This window comes from Pelodiscus sinensis, chromosome 3 (genome assembly GCF_049634645.1).
Source record: "Pelodiscus sinensis isolate JC-2024 chromosome 3, ASM4963464v1, whole genome shotgun sequence".
Lineage (NCBI taxonomy): Eukaryota > Metazoa > Chordata > Testudines > Trionychidae > Pelodiscus > Pelodiscus sinensis.
The window spans coordinates 144,239,421-144,257,498 of NC_134713.1; the positions used below are offsets into that span (position 1 = coordinate 144,239,421).

Sequence of the window (18,078 nt, forward strand, 5' to 3'; positions counted from 1 at the left end):
TGGCAATTATCTTTGAAACTTGAGGCAATCGGGGTGGGGGGTCCTGGATGACTGAAAAAAGGCAAGTATAGTGCCCATCTTCAACAAAGGAAAGAAGGACAATCCAGGAAACTACAGACCGATCAGCCTTATCTTAGTCCCCAGAAAAACCATGGAAGGGATCCTCAAGGAATCCATTTTGAAGCACACGGAAGAGAGGAAAGTGATCAGGAATAGTCAACATAGATTCACCAAGGGCAAGTCATGCCTGACCGATCTGACTGTCTTCTATGACAAGGTAACTGACACTATATATACGAGGATGGTGGTGGATGTGATATACCTTGACTTTAGCAAATCTTTTGATTTGGTCTCCCACGGTATTCTTGCCAGCAAGTTAAAGAAGTATGGATTAGATAAATGGACCGTAAGGCGAACAGAAAGCTGGCTAGACTGTCGAGCTCAACAGGTAGTGATCAACAGCTCAATGTCAGGTTGGCAGTTGGTATCAAGCGGAGTGCCCCAAGGGTCAGTACTGGGGCCAGTTTTGGTCAACATTTTTATTAATGACTTGGATGAGGGTATGGATTGCACCCTCAGCAAGTTTGCAGATACAGTAAGCTAGCGGGAGAGGTAGATACACTGGAGGGTAAGGATAGCATCCAGAGTGACCTAGACAAATTGGAGAATTGGGCCAAAAGAAATCTGATGAGGTTCAACAAGGAGAAGTGAATAGTCCTGCACTTGGGACGGAAGAATCCTAAGCATTGTTACAGGCTGGGGTCCGACTGGCTAAGCAGCAGTTAAGCAGAAAAAGATCTGGGGATTACAGCGGATGAGAAGCTGGATATAAGCCAACAGTGTGCCCTTGTAGGCAAGAAGGCAACAGCATATTAGAGTGCATTAGGAGGAGCATTGCCAGCAGCCCTACAGAAGTGATTATTCCCCTTTATTATTCAATGAGGCCACATCTGAAGTATTTAGTCCAGTTATGGGCCACCCATTCCAGAAAGGATTGGATAAAGTCCAGTGGAGGGAAACAAAAATGATTTGGGGGCTACAGCACTTGATTTACAAGAAGAGGCAGAGGGATTTGGGCTTATTTAGTCTACAGGAGAGAAGAGCGAGGGGAGATTTGATAGCAGCCTTCAACTTCCTGAAGGGAGGTTCCACAGAGGATGGAGAGAGGCTGTTCTCAATAGTGTCAGTTGGCAGAACAAGGAGCAATGGTCTCAAGTTGCAGTGGGAGAGGCCTAAGCTGGATATCAGGAAAAACTATTTCCTTAGGGGGGTGGTAAAGCACTGGAATGGGTTACCTAGGGAGGTGGTGGAATCTCCATCCGTGGAGGTTTTTAAGTCTCGGCTTGACAAAGCCCTGGCTGGGATGATTTAGATGGGGTTGGTCCTGCTCTGGGCAGGGAGTTGGGCTCAGTGACCTCCTGAGATCTCTTCCAACCCTACAATTCTATGACAGCTATACGGCGGATACGGTGATGTTATGTTTGAGACACAAATTCCAGAGTTTGATGGCCTCCTTGGAGAGGGAACGAGGCCCCACCCTGTCTGTTCACTTAGAACATGCATGCTACGTTATCTGTTATGATCCTTATATTGCAATAAGGATGTGGTGATATATTGATGATAGCAAGGAAGTGGAGGCGGGCGTACAGTATAGCTCTGAGCTCAAGGAGGTTGATGTGGAGGGGGTTTCAGAAATGGACCATGGTCCCTGCATTGTGGTTTGTCCTATGTGTGCTCCCTGTCCTGTGAGGGATGTATCAGTTGTGATGGTGATTGTGGGGGATTCTTGTTCAAATGGAACCCCTTCTCATATTTGTAGCGTGAAGGTCCACCACAGTAATAATGAGTCCTTGACTGTAGGAGTTTGTGCCATTTCTTGTTTGCATACTGAAGCCAGGCAGATTTGAAGGCATCTTATGTGCAGATGGGCATTGTGGACAGCAAAGGCGGAGGCTGTTGTGTGTCCCAGTAGATGCAGGCAGTGACCTGTGGGCTCATGTTTACGAGATCGCAGACTGCTCTGAATCTTTCCTGTGGCAGTGAGACTCAACCAGTGATGGAGTCGAGAAAGGCACCTATGAAGTGGATTTGTTGGGTGTGTTAATATTAACATGTCTCTATTTATTTGTAGGTCCAACTTTGCTGCATGGAGAGTGTGAGAATGGGCTAGAGATTTCAGCAGACAATCATTCAGGTATAGGAAGATTATTAGGTCTTGGGTCCTTAAATATGCTGTAACCATTGCCAGTAGCTTTGAAAACACTCAGGGTGCTGTGGAGAAACCAAAGGGAAGGCAGTGCATAGATAACGGTGTTCTCAAGTGTAAATCAGAGGAAGCACCCGTGCGCCAAGTAGGTATTAATGTGAAAATATGCATCTTGGAGGTCAAGAGCTGAAAAATCAATCGTCCTGTGCCAGTGCTAGGATTATTGTGGAGAGAGAGAGACCATCCTGAATTTTTGTTTTTATACATATTTGTTCAGACCCCAGAGGTCTAGAATGGGTAGTCATCCCCATTTTAGTTTTCAGTCAAGAAGCAACAGGAATAAAACCCCTTTCCCCCTACGCTCAGTAAGTACTGTTTCTATGGCTCCAAGGTGGATAAGGTGCTACACTTCTAAAAGGAGTAACAGCATGTGAGAGGGGTCCTTGAAAAGGACAGGAAGGAGTGGTGGTGAGGAGAATGAGATGGTGTACCTTGATCAAATGATCTTCAGGACCCAATGAGTCTGAAGGGATAGCTTCTCATTCGTGGAAGAAAGGTCATAAATAGAAGGTAAAGGATGGGTTGGTCACTGTAAGCACTGTAGAGGGTAGACAGTTTTCAGTGCTCCAGTTCCACCGGGGGGGGGGGGGGGGGCTGGAGTATCAGCCAACAAAGATATCAGCAAAGGCTCCCCAATGTTGGGGGGGGACTGAACCTTGGGGGCCAGAACCAGGCAAGCCGGGGGCTGCATGTAGCCCCCGGGCCTTAGGTTCCCCACCTCTGCTTATTATAATCAAAGGCAGTATCCTATCTTTTAAATTCTGCGCTCAGATCTGGGAAACTACCCTTGAAATTTTTAGATTTGAGGGTGACTAATTGGTTAAGTATATTAGATCTGAAATCAGCAATTTCTTTCATAATCTTTATGGTCTCAAGCATTATTTTAAATCCTTCCAGCGCAGACAAGAAGTCAGCAATCTCTTTTTTTGGGGGGAGAGGGGGGTTCTGCTTCTTCATAAAAAATAGCCCTGTTGTCTCGATGAGTATCACTTTTAAGTGGTGATCCAATACTGTGAATTTTGTTCAGGAGCCTTTTAAGGTCTGGAAGTTTCTTCAGGCATTCACTAACTTCAAACATTTTATCAGGAACTGCTACAAGATCTTCAATTGCATCCACACGATCATTGATAGAATGTGGATTACAGAGGGGTGCACATATCCACCGTTTCAAGAGTCGCTTTCCAAAAGGAGTACAACAAGTGTCAGACCTTTCCAGTAACGTGCCTTCTGTAGTGCCAGTAGTTCCATTCTGCAGGATTTCCAAGTTTGTTAGCGTAACCCCATCCAGCACCAGCCACTGATTAGTTTTAGCAAAAAACACTGTTGATCCCTTAGCTTTTGTAACATCAATATCCATAGGAACATACGCCTCAAAGTTTGCCAGAGATAAGCGCTCCTAATCAATAAGGCATTTCTTGAGGTAAAAGACACATCCACCAAGAGCTGACAGAGCTAACCCACAGTTTTCGGCAGGAGCAAGACCCAGGCTTTATGTCTAGACTGCAAAGAAAAGTTGGAAAAAGTTTCCTCTTTTTTTTCCAGAAGAGGCTTTTCCAAAATTTGGCCCATCTACACTCGGCCAAATTTTGGAAAAACCTCCTATTTTGGAACATCACTTCTTCCTCATACAATGAGTAATACAGGGATGCCAAAAGAACATGTGCACTTTTTCAGAAACAGTTTTGAAAAAGTGGGCACATTTCCTGGACGTGGCAGAACTTTTCCAGGATACCTCTGGTATCCTGGAAAAGTTCTGCATTGTAGACATAGCTCCAGAGAGTCACTTTCTAATGTGATAGATTTGATCACAGGAGGCAAAATAAACCCATTATCAACATTTTGCTTATCCTCAAAGTATCCCTCTTCAATTAGAATTTTCAATGTTTTAGATGCATTCCAGAACTGGGTGCCAGAGATCATGCCTTCTTGAATGGGAGAAGACAGTGAGCCCTTTAATATCTCGTGGGTGTCAGCAGACAGATTTCCCTTCTCAAACAGGATCTGCACAGGAGTGCACAGGCAGTCCACGGGTTACATACAAGATAGGGACTGTAGGTTTGTTCTTAAGTTGAATCTGTATGTAAGTCGGAACTGGCATCCAGATTCAGCCGCTGCTGAAACTGATCAGTTTCAACAGCGGCTGAATCTGGACACCAGTTCCGACTTACATACAGATTCAACTTAAGAACCCCAGGCGTCCCCAAGTCAGCTGCTGCTGAAACTGATCAGCAGCTGATTCCAGGAAGCCCGGGGCAGAGCAACTCTGCCTCGGGCTTCCTGTTGTCAGCCACTGGTCAGTTTCAGCAGCGGCTGACTTGGGGACGCCTGGGGCAGAGCAGCTCGGGTGCTCTGCCCCAGGCGTCCTGATTCAGCCGCTGCTGAAACTGATCAGCAGTGGCTGAATCAGGACTCCTAGGGCAGAGCAGCTGGGGTGCTGCCGGGTTGCTCCAGTAGCGCCAAGGAGTGGTGCTGCGGGACCAACCGGCAGCGCCCCACCTGCTCTACCACAGGCCCTGGGCTTTGCTCCACGTCTCCCTGGTCTGCTGGGGGGGGCACTAGCTGTGTCCCCCCCCCAGAAGACCAGGGAGACGCGGAGCAAAGCGGCAGAGGACCCGGGCCGGACCGTGGCGCTTCCAGATCAGCTGGAAGCGCCGCGGGTCCGGACCCGGGTCCTCCGCCGCTTTGCTCAGCGTCTCCCTGGTCTGCTGGCTCCCCCAGCAGACCAGGGAGACGGGGAGCAGCTTTTCTCACCCCGGAGGAAGCGGGCGGCGGGACCAGGCGTCCCGCCGCTCCAGTCCTCCGGGGCGAGAAAATCCGTGTTCATATCTGCGGATCCGACATAAGTCGGATCCGCGTAACTCGGGGACTGCCTGTAGTGTGCCAGAGTCTTCAACTTTTTCTTTTACACTAAGAATGTATTTTTTAAGGTCCTCAGAAGGGTCACCATCCAGAACGCATAATGTTGCATAAATGTATGAGCCAATGCCCAGGCTCTACAGATGTGAGTAATGGGAACAGTGTTTAGAAAAGCTACTGAGGTTGATATTTCTCTGACCAAGTGCATGCAAATCCCAGTAGGAGGATTTCAGGTTATGTTGACTATAACAGAGTTTGCTGCAATTGGAAATGTAGTTGAAGAGCTGCTGTCTTTTTGGCATCTTCTTTTGATTTATCAGTGATCAGTTTTGGAGTCCTAAGAAATTACCTCAATCTAAGGGGTAAAGGGCTAACCATTTAGCCAGTAAGCATTTGGCTTACCAGCATGCTTACTGAGGTAAGCAATTAACCGATGCCCAGCCCTGCCCGAGCAGCCCCGCACATCCATGGAGCAGCAGTCTCAGCCTGAGCAGGCCCTGCCCATCTTGAGGTGGACTCAGCCCAGCCTGGGTGGAGCAGTCCAAAGCACACAGGGCCCAGGCAAGCTGGAGCAGTGCCCTACTGTGGTATCCTAGTTAACCTGTTAAACATAATGCTTAAACAGTTAATTTTTTAGACAGGATTTTGCAGCCCTACCTCCAGATCAGCCATAAGGGCCTCAAGTTGCAGAAGTAATGGTGACAAGGAAGGCCACCTTCACTGAAAGGTGAAGGATGGAAGAGGTTGGCAGTGGCTCAAAAGGATATCTGGTGATGCCCCAGAGAACTAAATTGAGCTTCCACAGAGGTGTAGGAATGCATACTTTGGAGAAGATATTGAGGAAGTGCTTGGTGGTTGGATGTGTAAAAACAGATATGCCATCAATCTTGTGGTAGAAAGATGAACCTTGACAGAACTAATTGAAAATCTTGATTCTTTGAGTTGAAGTAAGTAGTGCAGAATCACAGGTAAGTATGAAGAGATATGATCTACCTCTTTTGTCATCATGAATCACAGCATTTCCATTTGCATAGATACGTGTGATAGATAATTGCTCTGCAACTATTCAGTAAAAGGTTCTGCACCTCTTTGGAGCAAGTCATTTCAGATCTTCAGAACCGAGGAGTCCTATACTAATGTTTAATAGAAACCTGAGCTTCTAATGAAGGGAGAAGAAACAAAATTTTTGAAGAAATAAATGGGGAGAGAAAAATGGGGGGAAAAGTAAATTATCTACAACACTAGGGCTAAAGAAGAAGGAAGACTAAGCTCTGATGCACTGCTCTGACTTAAGCCAAAAGCAGGAAAGAAGGAATTGAGGAGGGGAGAGGGTTATTCACACTGCACCAGATAACTGCCTGAAGTGGTGTGAGATGGGTATTGTGGATGTGCAACTCAGCTGGATACTGGTACCACAAGTCTCTGATTACAAGCATAGACACACACACCAAAAGGGGAGCATCCACCAGGGAACATTTGAAAAATTATAAATTGTAGCAATCAATATATTTAAATGAAACAGTTGTAAAAACTTGTGCACAACAACTGGATGAAGCTGTAACTAGTCCTAGAATGTGGAAACTGTCACATTGTCACATCCTGTTGATAGTATAAAAGGAAGTTCTGTTTTATAGGCATAATGACACATTTCCATTTGAAAATATATCTGCTGCTATTAGAGGTAACCCTAACACTATTTGAACAGAATGATATTCAAGTTCAATTTTTTTCTAATCAAGCATATTGGCTCTCTGTTAGAGATTTTCTCAGGATCTTAATAACTCTAAAGAGAATAAATTCACATTCTCATTACCTATGAATTCTTTTTAAAAATAAAAAAAAATTAAAATCCTAGTGTAGTTGTAGACAGGATCTTCCCTGACACTTAAAGGAAGATTACTTAAAGGAATTGTTATTTTGGATTTAGGCATACAATTCCCACATAAACTTTAAGTGGAAAGGGGGAAGGTACTAAAAGGATAAGTATTTGAACTTTCTGATATCATTAAACAGGTATAAGTCTAGGGAAAAAATTGCTGTTTTTAACTGAAAATAATTGATATGTATACGCACATCTGCATATAACAGATAATGCTTATGTAAGCTAACCATATTAAAACCACCAATGTTTGTTTTAATTTAAGCTAATTATAACTCCTAACTAGCATTTTAATTTTTCTGCTGTATTTGGCATTTTGTGCAGCACATACAATATATCTCAAGATAATGAGGAAAAGCTTTTCACTTACCACAAAATTGGATCATTAGCCAGCTCACTGAAGCGTTTACACACACAAGCTGCTCTACAAAGATCTTGCTCCAGCAAGTAGGAAAAGATCTTTAGAACCACTTCATCTGGAAGTTTCTCCTGAAGATATTGTTCTGCAGGTGCTGCTATTAAAATATTAATGTACATCAGATTATTGATGCATTTAATCTACCCAGTGTCTGATTTAAACAGATCAGTGATTTTCCTTACTATTCTAATGATTACAGTGTCTTTTACATATGAGTAGTACTACAAATTCAAGGAGAAAAGCTATTTAAACTCATGCAATACTAAACATTACACCTTCAGCAGCCTTAATCTGCCAGTTTATTTAAACAATACATTTAATTGAGTAAATTTAATCTACATGCAGAGGCAAGAATGAACAATCAGCAAGAGATGGAGGCACTGGCTGTGAGATTAATTTAGACTTCCTTCAAATCCTACTTGTAAACCTTTCCTTTTACCTTCTGATCAGAGCAACCATCTTGTTTGCATATTATTATATTAAAGTTATTATACATATCTTTATATAGAAAAGTTCAATACAAAAATTCAATGAAAACTGTGTTCAATTTATTTTGTCATTAATTTTTGGCACATATCTCAGTATAGAAAGCAATCAAGAAATCCAAGTCCCAGAGAAAATATCAAACACCAAAGCACAAAATAATTTTCTCAGAGTTAATTGCTAGAAAACACCTCTAATAAAATGTCCTTGTTTTTCCACATTGACACTAAAAAGAAAGATGAAGAATACTGGAGATGTGAGAGATCACTATCCAGCAATGACCCCAATGTACTCTGCCCCATTCCTCCCCTTCAATGCCTTTGCTCTGATCTCTATTTTAATATGAAAAAACTGTAACAAAGAAAGCTTATCATTTCAAATGTTACCTTTATATATGATTAAAAATATACTGGGGATTAAGTTAGGACATCATGGTGGAGAGAAAGGGACTATAGCCAGTACTGTACTCCAACTCTCCATTTCTGAACTCTCTCCATGCATTTTAAAATGGAAAAATTCGTCATTAGTGCATTTCCTTTGACAGTCTTAACAGTGGTTGGATCTTCCTCATCTCCTTAGTCACTGAAGTCAGACCAGTCCTTTGGCTCAGATTGTATTTGGGACTGCTCCTTTAGAATCATAGGATTGGAAGAGACCTCAGAAGGGCATCAAGTCCAACCTCCTGCTAAAAGCAGGACCAATCCCAACTAAATCATTCCAGCCAGGGCTTTGTCAAGCTAGGACTTAAAAACCTCTAGGGATAGAGATTCCACCCCTCCCTAGGAAACCCATTCCAGTGCTTCACCACCCTCCTAGTGAAATAGTATTTTCTAATATCCAACCTAGACCTCCCCCACTGTAACTTGAGATCATTGCTCCTTGTTCTGTCATCTGTCAGAACAAACTATACAGAACAACAGATTCTACAGCTTAAATAAATAAATCTATGCACAAGTTAAGCAATATTATTCAACCCAAATCATTTCCTGCAGAGCCTCCACAACAAATTTTAGGATTGAGAACATTAGGTAGACTCCTAAAGGAACTTACACCCCTTTCAAATTATTTAACAAGCTTGGAAAAGCCAGACTTGGTTCATAACTCAAGTCTCTCAAAGAGGGTCAGATGAGCTGACATGTAAAATTCTGGAAAGAAAATTAATGGTCGGACAGATTCTTTTCTTCTCTATCCCCTCCGTATCAGGCGGTCTTCATTGTGTGATTTACAAGGATACCACCCACCTATCTGGAGGCAAAGGAGAGTCAATATCTGCAGAAGGGGTGATGTTCTGAGAAAGAACAGGTGGAACACAAGATGTGTGTGCCCACATTGATCATCACTCCTTTAAAACACATAGCAGTAATACATTTGGCAAGAGCTGCACTTGAGGCTGTGAATGCCTCTGCTAATACACATATTCTGTTAACGGTCACATACATGTAAACGTGTAAGTTTATACTTCAGCATAATGCTGGTTTTAGCCAAAGTGACAACAGTACCACTTCTTCTTATCAAGAGGAAGATTATGAAAAACACATGGTCAGCTTGAGGAATTACCATACAGGAAGTCCCCGGGTTACGTACAAAATTAGGACTGTAGGTTTGTTATTAAGTTGAATTTGTATGTAAGTCGGAACTGGTATGCTAAGTTGAATTTGGATGTAAGTCAGCTTCGGCGCGGGGAGTTTTTTAAAGTGGCCCCGGCGGCGCTTTGCATCCCCTTCCCCGCTCCTCCCCGTGGCCAGTCTCTGGGGCTGGGGCCAAGCATGCCCCGTGCGCCCCGACCAGCCGCTGCAGCGCCCAGAGGCCGCAGCCTGGCGCAGGGCCGGGTGTTTAACGGTGGAGGCGGATTCCCCTTTAAATCTCCCCCCCCCCCCCCCCCAGGTCTCCCTCTTACCACAATGCACCGGGCACGCCGGGCTCCCTCAGCGCTGCCTGAATGGAAATGCCACTGCCGGGGTGCAGCTAGTGCGGGGTGCCTCTCCCACTGTCGCCGCCTCTGGCGGCACGGGGGGTGCTTCCCCCCAGCAGACCAGGGAGACTCGAAGCTAGCACCCCCCTCCCCCCCCAGCAGACCAGGGTGACGCGGAGCGGCTTTTCTCGCCGCGGAGGACGCAGGCGGCGGGACCAACCCAGCAGCGCCCCAGCTGCTCTGTCCCAGGCGTCCAGATTCAGCCACTGTTGAAACTGACCAGCAACGGCTGAATCGGAGACGCCTGGGGCAGAGCAGCTGGAGTGCTGCCGGGTTGGTCCTGCATTTCCATTCACGCGGCGCTGAGGGAGCCCGGCGCGCCCGGTGCATTGTGGTAAGAGGGAGACCGGGGGGGGGGAGGGGCAGGCAGGCGGGGAGATTAAAGGGGAATCCGCCTCTGCCATTAAACACCCAGCCCTGCGCCGGGCTGCGGCCTCTGGGCACCCCGCACTAGCTGCGCCCCCCCCTTCCCCCCTGCCCGTTCGTAACTAGGGATCTGACATGGACTGATGTAACCCAGAGACTTCCTGTACTTTGATAAATATACAACTGAGATTCCAGAGAGAGCATGCCAACCTCCAAAATCCCCCTGGCCAAATATGTGGTAAATAGGTAAGTTACTTTCAATAAGAAGAGGCACAGACAAAAGTGGACTGATTTAAATCAAAGCAATGCAAATCACTGATTTTTATCATGATTTAAATCAGTAAGCCTTGGTTTAAATAATAATTTTAATCTTATCTTGCATTTATAGTTTTTAATTATTTTCTCAAAGAAAGCAGATTCTCATAGGCTGGTAACCATGAAATTGTGTTCATCTGCAACTCACATAGATTTTACACTAAATTTGGTCCTTTCTGTTAATTAAGATGATAGTTGTGTTTCCTGTTTTTTCAACTTCACATTTCTTTACTTTTAATGAATCATTGAATTGACCTAGCTTTATAAATGGAATTTAAAGTATTCTATCTGCACCTGCAGGACAGACCACTGGTGTTAAAATCTGGTATAGCATTTCTACAAACAGACATTTACCCAGTTTTTTCACCTGTGCAGTTATTGGGCTTTTTAAAAAAATTCGGCAAACAAATATATACTTTTAAACATTAATTTTATTTAATTAAAATAATTTTAATTGATTATAGGAAGCTTAGGCCTGAACATATGGAGTTCTTTCAAATTTAAAATGTAAATTATTAAAAAACAATATAAACGCTTTTTAAATACTTCATTGAAAAGTGATTTAGAAAAGCTTCTTGCACATCAGTCAAGATCTCAACAAAAACCTGTGTATTACTGAAAGACTGATAAAAATGGTAGTCTGGAGGAGCCTTACTGGTAGCAGTGATTAAAAGATGTATCCTGATTTCTTGCAGCTACAGACTTGCCTTTCCTAAGGCAAGGAACGCTAGAAAGTGCTTTACTTCAGCTAACTTGGTCCAGATGCATCCCTTTTAAACACCAGAATGTTAACCTCATTCAGGTGAATCACAGACATCAATGAGTCTCCACTGACATGCTAGGATGATGTTTATCCTTACTTCGAAAAAATGAACAAGGTCCTTCTTTGTATGCTAGGCCAACTATTTTAGCAGCATGTAATTTTGATGTAGGTTATTCCCTCATTACACTATGTTCTTTCATATTGGTATCTTGACAGAAAGCTCCAGTTATATTCAAATCAAGTCTAAGTGTCAAGCAAAAGATAACCAGTATCATGCTGGCCTGTTCCTCTGAAATAATCACTAATTTCACCTTCAGTGGCTTACGGGGGAGGAGGTGGGCAGATATGAAACCACTTATGAGATAAGGTGACCTGAGCTGCCACTTCTGGGTGTGTATTTACTGTAACTCTCTTTCTGGATTCCAATTATGGGTGTACATGCACACACTGCACCAGAGCTGTTCATAGCAGTGTCCGTTGAAATGCACGTGCATCACATGTAAACCGCATGATATGCGGGTCAACCACACTCCAGGTCTATGCAAGAGCACAGAGCCCACAGAGGAGATGATTGAGGATGGGTACTGGAATCCATACAGGGACCACACATCTTGAGGAACTGCAGGTTGCAGTAAGTCACCTTCTCTTTTTCTTCTGAGTGATGGCCCTTATGTGGATTCCAATTGCAGTAGAGAGCAGTATTCAGAGCAGAGGTATACACCAGGGCTTGATAGCAGTCACCATGTGAAACACCTCGTCTGATGATAACATCTGCCAATGCAGTGGGGGTGATAGCATTTGTATCAAAGGTATGGACAGAAGACCAACTTACCACACAAAAAATGTCCTATCACACAATCTCCACAAGTAAGGCCAACACAGTGACATAAGCCTGTGTGGAATGAGCCATGACTGCTGGCAATAGAGGAACATGTGACAAAGTAAAGCAGTCAGTAATACAGTGGCAGAGCCAAAGGGAAATACATTGTGAGTAAAGTACACAGCTTCAACAGAAGTCTGCAATGGCAACAAAGAGGCAGGGGGAAGTGCGAAAGGGGCAGGTCTATTGAAGGTGGAATGCGAGCACCCTGGTAGTGGAGCGAGGAGTGTCTTGGGGGAAGCACATGGCTCGCAGTAAAAGGTGGGGAGATGAATGTGTCAGACTGAGGTGAAATGGGGATACCATCACCTTGGTTAGAAATTTGGAGTAGAGATGGAAGCAGACTTTTGTGAAAGACAGAAAAGGGAGGGTCTGCTATCATAGCTGCCAATTTGCTAATGTGACATGCAGAAGTAATGACCATCAGAAGATGACCTTCATGGAAAGGTGGATCAGGGAAAAGTGAGGGGTTCAAAGGGTGTCTCAGTGAAAACTAAGAGAATCAAGTTAAGATCTCAGGGAAGTGGTCAGCTTGCAGACTAAAGAAAAGGCTAGGGAGGAAGTAGGTGGCAGCTGAATGAGTGAAAATGGAGAAGCTATATACCAGAGGAAGGAAGGCACTGAATACCACCAGGTGGACATGAACTGGGAGAGGCTGGATTGTCTGAGGTGTGGGAGGTACAGCAGAATGACAGGGACAGAGATGTTGCCCAGGGAGTAGCCATGATCACATGCTCAAAGAGTGAAGTGGCGCCATTTGGCTTCATAGGAAGCTCCTATGAAGCTATCCGGTGGAGGAGTACCGGATCTGTGTAAGGATGTCATGGATAAGAGTGGAGCACAACATATCTATCCATGAGCCCCATCCAAATACCAGGCCACAAGGTAAGAAGAGCCAAGGTTGGGGTATGACCACAGTCCTGTTGTCAGGAAACTAGGAAGGTTGGGAAAGTGAACTGAGGACAGAGGCAATTGTCGATACTACAAAGGGTTTTTTTTCAGAAAAAAACAGCTGTTTTTCCAAAAAATCTTCACTTACGTCCACACTGCAATCACGTTCTTTTGGGGGAAAAAATCCAAAAGAACAGAGGGGTTTTCCAACATTGGATGGAGAAAAGGGAGTTCTTTCAAAAGAAGAGGAAAGAGCACAGGTGCCCTGGTGACCTCTCCGTCCACTGAATGGATGCTATCTTTCAAAAAAGCAGATGACTTTTTCCAATGCGCTTTGGTAGTGTGGATGCTCTCTTTCAGAAAAAGTTTCTTCGGAAGATCTCTTCTGGAAAAGCTTCTTCTGAAAAAAGCCTGCAGTCTAGACGTAGCCAGAGAGAAGATGGTGTGGGAACCAGTATTGACAAGGGCAAGCAGGAATCACAAGGACAGTCACTATTTTTTGAAGGACTTATGAAAGCAGGTAAATAAGTGGCAAGGCACAGGTGACTGGTGGCCCAAGGCAGGAGAAGAGCATCATTTTGCAAGTGTAGGCCTAGGGCTTCCTTAAAGTAAAAGAGATGTAGTTTGTGATTGTTCACAGTGGCGACGAGATCCTAGCAAGGTGTGCCTTACTGGTGAAAGATGGGAGTGGAACATGGGATCATGGAAGGTATCTGGAAGACAACTGCTTGCACTAGGAAGTTGCAGTGTGGAGAGTAATCTCCTGGCTGAGGCACCATTCCAAATAAGGATGGCCTCTGCACAGGAGAGGAGTCCCCAGGGGACTCTTATAAATTTCAAAGCTGGTATTCTGTGTGCAGCCCAGGGCCAGTGTGAAGTCCTGCTGACTCCGGGCTTCACGCGGGCGCTTCCGCTTTGAAATGCACAAGAGCCCAAGTAGAAGCAGAAGCACCCGCATGGATCCCAGAGTCAGCGAGAAGTGCCTATCAACTAGTCGTGTTGTCGATGGAAATTACATCGACTACTCGACTAGTAAATTAATCAATAAATTAATCAATATTAATCAATAACATCCTTAGTTCCAAGATCTAGCAAATGTATCACCTCTTGACGTAATAGATTACCATGACAGAGGTCCCTGAAGAGGGATGGGATACAAGGGAGAGTAGAAAGCTTGGAAAGGAAGGGAATGTTGTATTCTGATGGGTGCTCAACATCATCCTATCTATCTGTGGTGTTAGCAGCCCATTGGTGATAGAATGGGTGGAGAGGGTTTTGGAATGTGCACGTGGGCACTGAAACTTCTGAAAGCTCTTCGAGACCCTCGACACAGGCCTCAAAATTTGCTTTTTGGACGGTGGTGGTGGAGAGGCTGAACCTGATGACTGTGAGCCTCTCTGGGGCTGAGATCAGTTTCTATTCGGATTGGAGTCTGAGCGTTGATTGAGGTAAGCAGGACACCAACGGCATTGATAAGGTTGGTAGTGGTAGAATCATTCCTAAAATCATACTTTGCCAGCTGGCTGAGGAATTCGAGATCCTAAACTGTAAAGTTGCTGAAGTATAGGCCTTTCAACCGAAGAGGTCTAATCTTTTGGTGTCCTTCTCTGGTGGAGTGATATGAAAATGATTCTGTTTGGCTTGTTGGTGTGCTGCTTCCACTACTAAAGAGTTTGTTGTTGGATGGGTGACTAAAAACTCCAAACTCTTAGAAGGCATGTAATATTTCTTGTCTGCTCTCTTGCACATGGGTGGTATCAATGCCAGGGTTTGCCAAATCATGTTGGCTGGGTCTAGGATACCTGGGTTGATGGGGAGGGCTATTTTGGAGGCTGGAGAAGCTTGTAGGATGTCTGTGAGCTCATGCTGCGATTTGGCAACCTCCTCAGTGTTGATCTTGAACTCTGCTGTGACGCTTCGTGAGCGAAGTCATCCGCAGGCGAAGGTGGAAGAGGCATCACAGCCTCATCAGATGAGGATGATGAATTGTCGGAGTGACATGTCCGGTAGTGATTCCTCCGCAGCCTGGCACTCGAGGACCTGGCATGAGAGGTTGTGCACGGTGCATAGGAAATAGGCACTTTGTAAGGGCTGGGCTGGGCACTGTGTTGTCTCATATGGAAACCCCAAGGGCTCTATTAAGGCCACTGAGAAGAGTGTAGCATTGGTGGAGGCATCCAGTGGTGGCCATAGCATGGAGAGGGTGCATGTGGGTTGTAACGCATCTTGCAATAGTGCCTGGGGGCGCGGCATTGTGGGGGAAAAGGATGCCTGTACTCTGTCATCTTCATCACTGGAAAATTGCATGGTAACAGAGCCAGTGTCTGAGGAATGGCCAGTCTCGGCGATTTATCTGTACCAAACAATGGTGACTGCCAGATCCACCATTGTGCATATTATGAGTGTGATACTGCCAGGATTGGTGCCAGAGTCTGCAACATCGCTTGCACAGTGCTGATGGTGCGGATAGTAGTGACAGTTGATATGTTGGTGGTAACAAATATATAATTGGAGCCACAAGTCCGGTCAGTGCCGAAGAGCGGGCTGGTGCCATTGGTACCAAGACTGAGATGGATGCCATCGGTGCTGAGCCTAAGCCTGGTGCTGTCAGTGCCGAGATGGAAAATGGTGTAGTTGGTACCGAGGTCGCCGGTGTTGTCATCGGTGCCAATGGTGGTGGTACTGCAGTTTTCTGTATTGGTGCCATCAATGACACCTGTGGTGTATCCAACGGTGCCAGGGTATTCATCAATACCACAGAGGTTACCAGAATGGCACTAAGGCATTGTTTGGAGCCTTTGTGATTAGAAGCAGCAATGGCCAGTGGTGCTGCAATGCCTAAGGTGCCAAGGGTGTCATATGTGCTGACGCCAGACCTGTGAGCCAATTGCCTGTCTCTTGCTGACAGTCTCCCACTGAGGTACTGAGAAACTTCTCTTTGGTGCCTTCTTACCGTGAGGGGAAAGGAAGGTTACTCCCCTGTGCAGTAACTGGAGTTCTTCGAGATGGTTGTCTTGATGGGTGCTCCACCTTTAGGTGTGTCAGTGCCACTGTGCCTCTGATTGGAGATTTGTGAGAGCAGTGCCAGCCGTGTGCGCGGAGTGCCGGTATGTGTTGTGAAGAGGTTACTGTACATGCACAGCCAGCTGCCTCCTCAGTTCCTTCTCTAACCCAGAAGTGTTCCAGTCCGAAACAGAGGGAAGGAGGGCGGGTGGAGGAGCACCCAGGGGGACAACCATCTCAAAGAACTCCAGTTACTTCACAGGTGAGTAACCTTCCCTTCTTTGAGGAGTATCCCTGTTGGTATTCCACCTTTATGTTATTACAAAACAGTATTCATAGTAGAAGGTGGGAGCTTCGGCAGGTTAGAGTCTGTGACCGAGCGTATTGTTTGGCTGAATCTTGTTTCTGCCTCCGTGAATGTCTGGATGGCAGAGTGCTGTATGAAGGTATGCATTGATGCCCAAATGGCGGCCCTGAAGATGTGTTCTGCGGGAACACAATGGCTCTTGTAGAGTGAGACAGCATACTGGGTGAGGGCTCTCTCTGTGCTAGAATATATGCTGGTTTTATGCAACTAGATACCCATTTTGAGAGTCTTGTTTTGATATAGGCAATCCCTGTGATCTCTCTATAGATGAAATGGACAGTCGATCTCTCTATAAATGAAATAGACAGTCGAGGAGTTTTGTGAAAGAGCTTTGTCCGTTGTAGGTAGAAGGCGAGTGCCCTACGGACATCCAGAGTATGGATAGCCACTTCCTTGTTGTCCTTTTATGGCTTCGTGAAGAATACGGGTAAGTTTATGGTTTCATTGCAATGGAATGAGGTAAGTATTTTCAAGAGCAATTTGGGATAAGTCTGCAGAATCACCTTGTTTTTGTGAAATACTGTGTATGGGGGAACCACCATTAGAGCTGCCATTTCTCCAACTCGTCTGGCAGAGGTGATCGCTACAAGGAAGACCACCTTCATGGATAAGTGTAGTAGAAAGCAAGTGGCAAAAGGCTCGAAAGGTATACCCATAAGGACTTTTAATAATAGGTTCGGGTCCTATGCTGGAATTGGGTCCTTGCATGGAGGAAACATGTTGTAGAGGCCCCCTATTAAACATTTGACAGAGGATGCATAAAGAGCGAGTGTTCTTGTATGAGGGCATGGAGAGCAGAGATAGAGGCAAGATGTATCCTTATGTAGCTCAGGGAGAGGCCTGCATTGTGCAGTTCTAATAGGTATTGCAGAATCTGTAATACTCCCACGTGGGTAGGTTCATAGGTATGGGTTGCGCACCAGGCCACGAACTGTCTCCATTTCTGAGTATATGTCTCTCTCGTTGTACGTCTTCTGGCCTTTTGTGAGGATGAGCTGCACTGACTCCGGGAAGGTCTTTTCCGTGGTGTTTAACCAGCCAACATCCACGCCTGAAGGTGTAACTTGTGGATGGCAGGATGGGGCATCTGGCCGGACATGTGACTGGTGGCCGATCTTTCATCTGTAAAAGGTACGGGTACCAAGTTTGTCTGAGCCAGTTGGGTGCTACTAGGATTACTCTGGCCCTGTCCTGTCTGATCTTGAGAATCACCCATTGTATCAGGGGAAACAGTGAAAATGCATATGCCAGAGGCGCCTTCCATTGTATACTGAAAGCATCCCCCAGGGAGCAGGGGCCTATGCCTGCTCTGGAGCAATATTGTTGGCAACAAGCATTTGTGTGCGTAGCAAATAGGTCCACTTTTGGGAACACCCACTTCTTGAAGAGGTGAGTAAGCACTGCGTGATTTATCTCCCACTCATGGGTTTGTGGAAATTGTCTGCTTAGGTTGTCCACTAGTATGTTGTCCTTGCCTGGGAGGCAAGTTGCGACCAGGTGTATGTTCCATGGATAGACCATTCCCACAGGCTGGTAGCCTCTTGGCAGAGTTGGTGCAAACATGCTCCTCCATGCCTGTTGATGTAATACATTGTGGTGATGATGTTCATTAGGATTTG

The 18,078-nt window shown here is 45.3% G+C and overlaps 1 protein-coding gene across 5 annotated transcripts in view; it reads right to left on the reverse strand.

Annotated features, from left to right (window-relative positions):
* The window catches only part of FBXO11 (F-box protein 11), a 171,227-nt gene that overhangs the window by 51,808 nt on the left and 101,341 nt on the right, over positions 1-18,078 (reverse strand). For 4 of the 5 annotated variants that reach the window (XM_075925094.1, XM_075925096.1, XM_014577883.3 and 1 more), the window contains exon 4: positions 7,372-7,516. In XM_075925094.1, coding sequence (XP_075781209.1) covers positions 7,372-7,516 — 145 coding nt within the window. The remainder of the gene's footprint in view (positions 1-7,371; positions 7,517-18,078) is intronic. The other variant, XM_075925095.1, reaches the window with a different exon arrangement.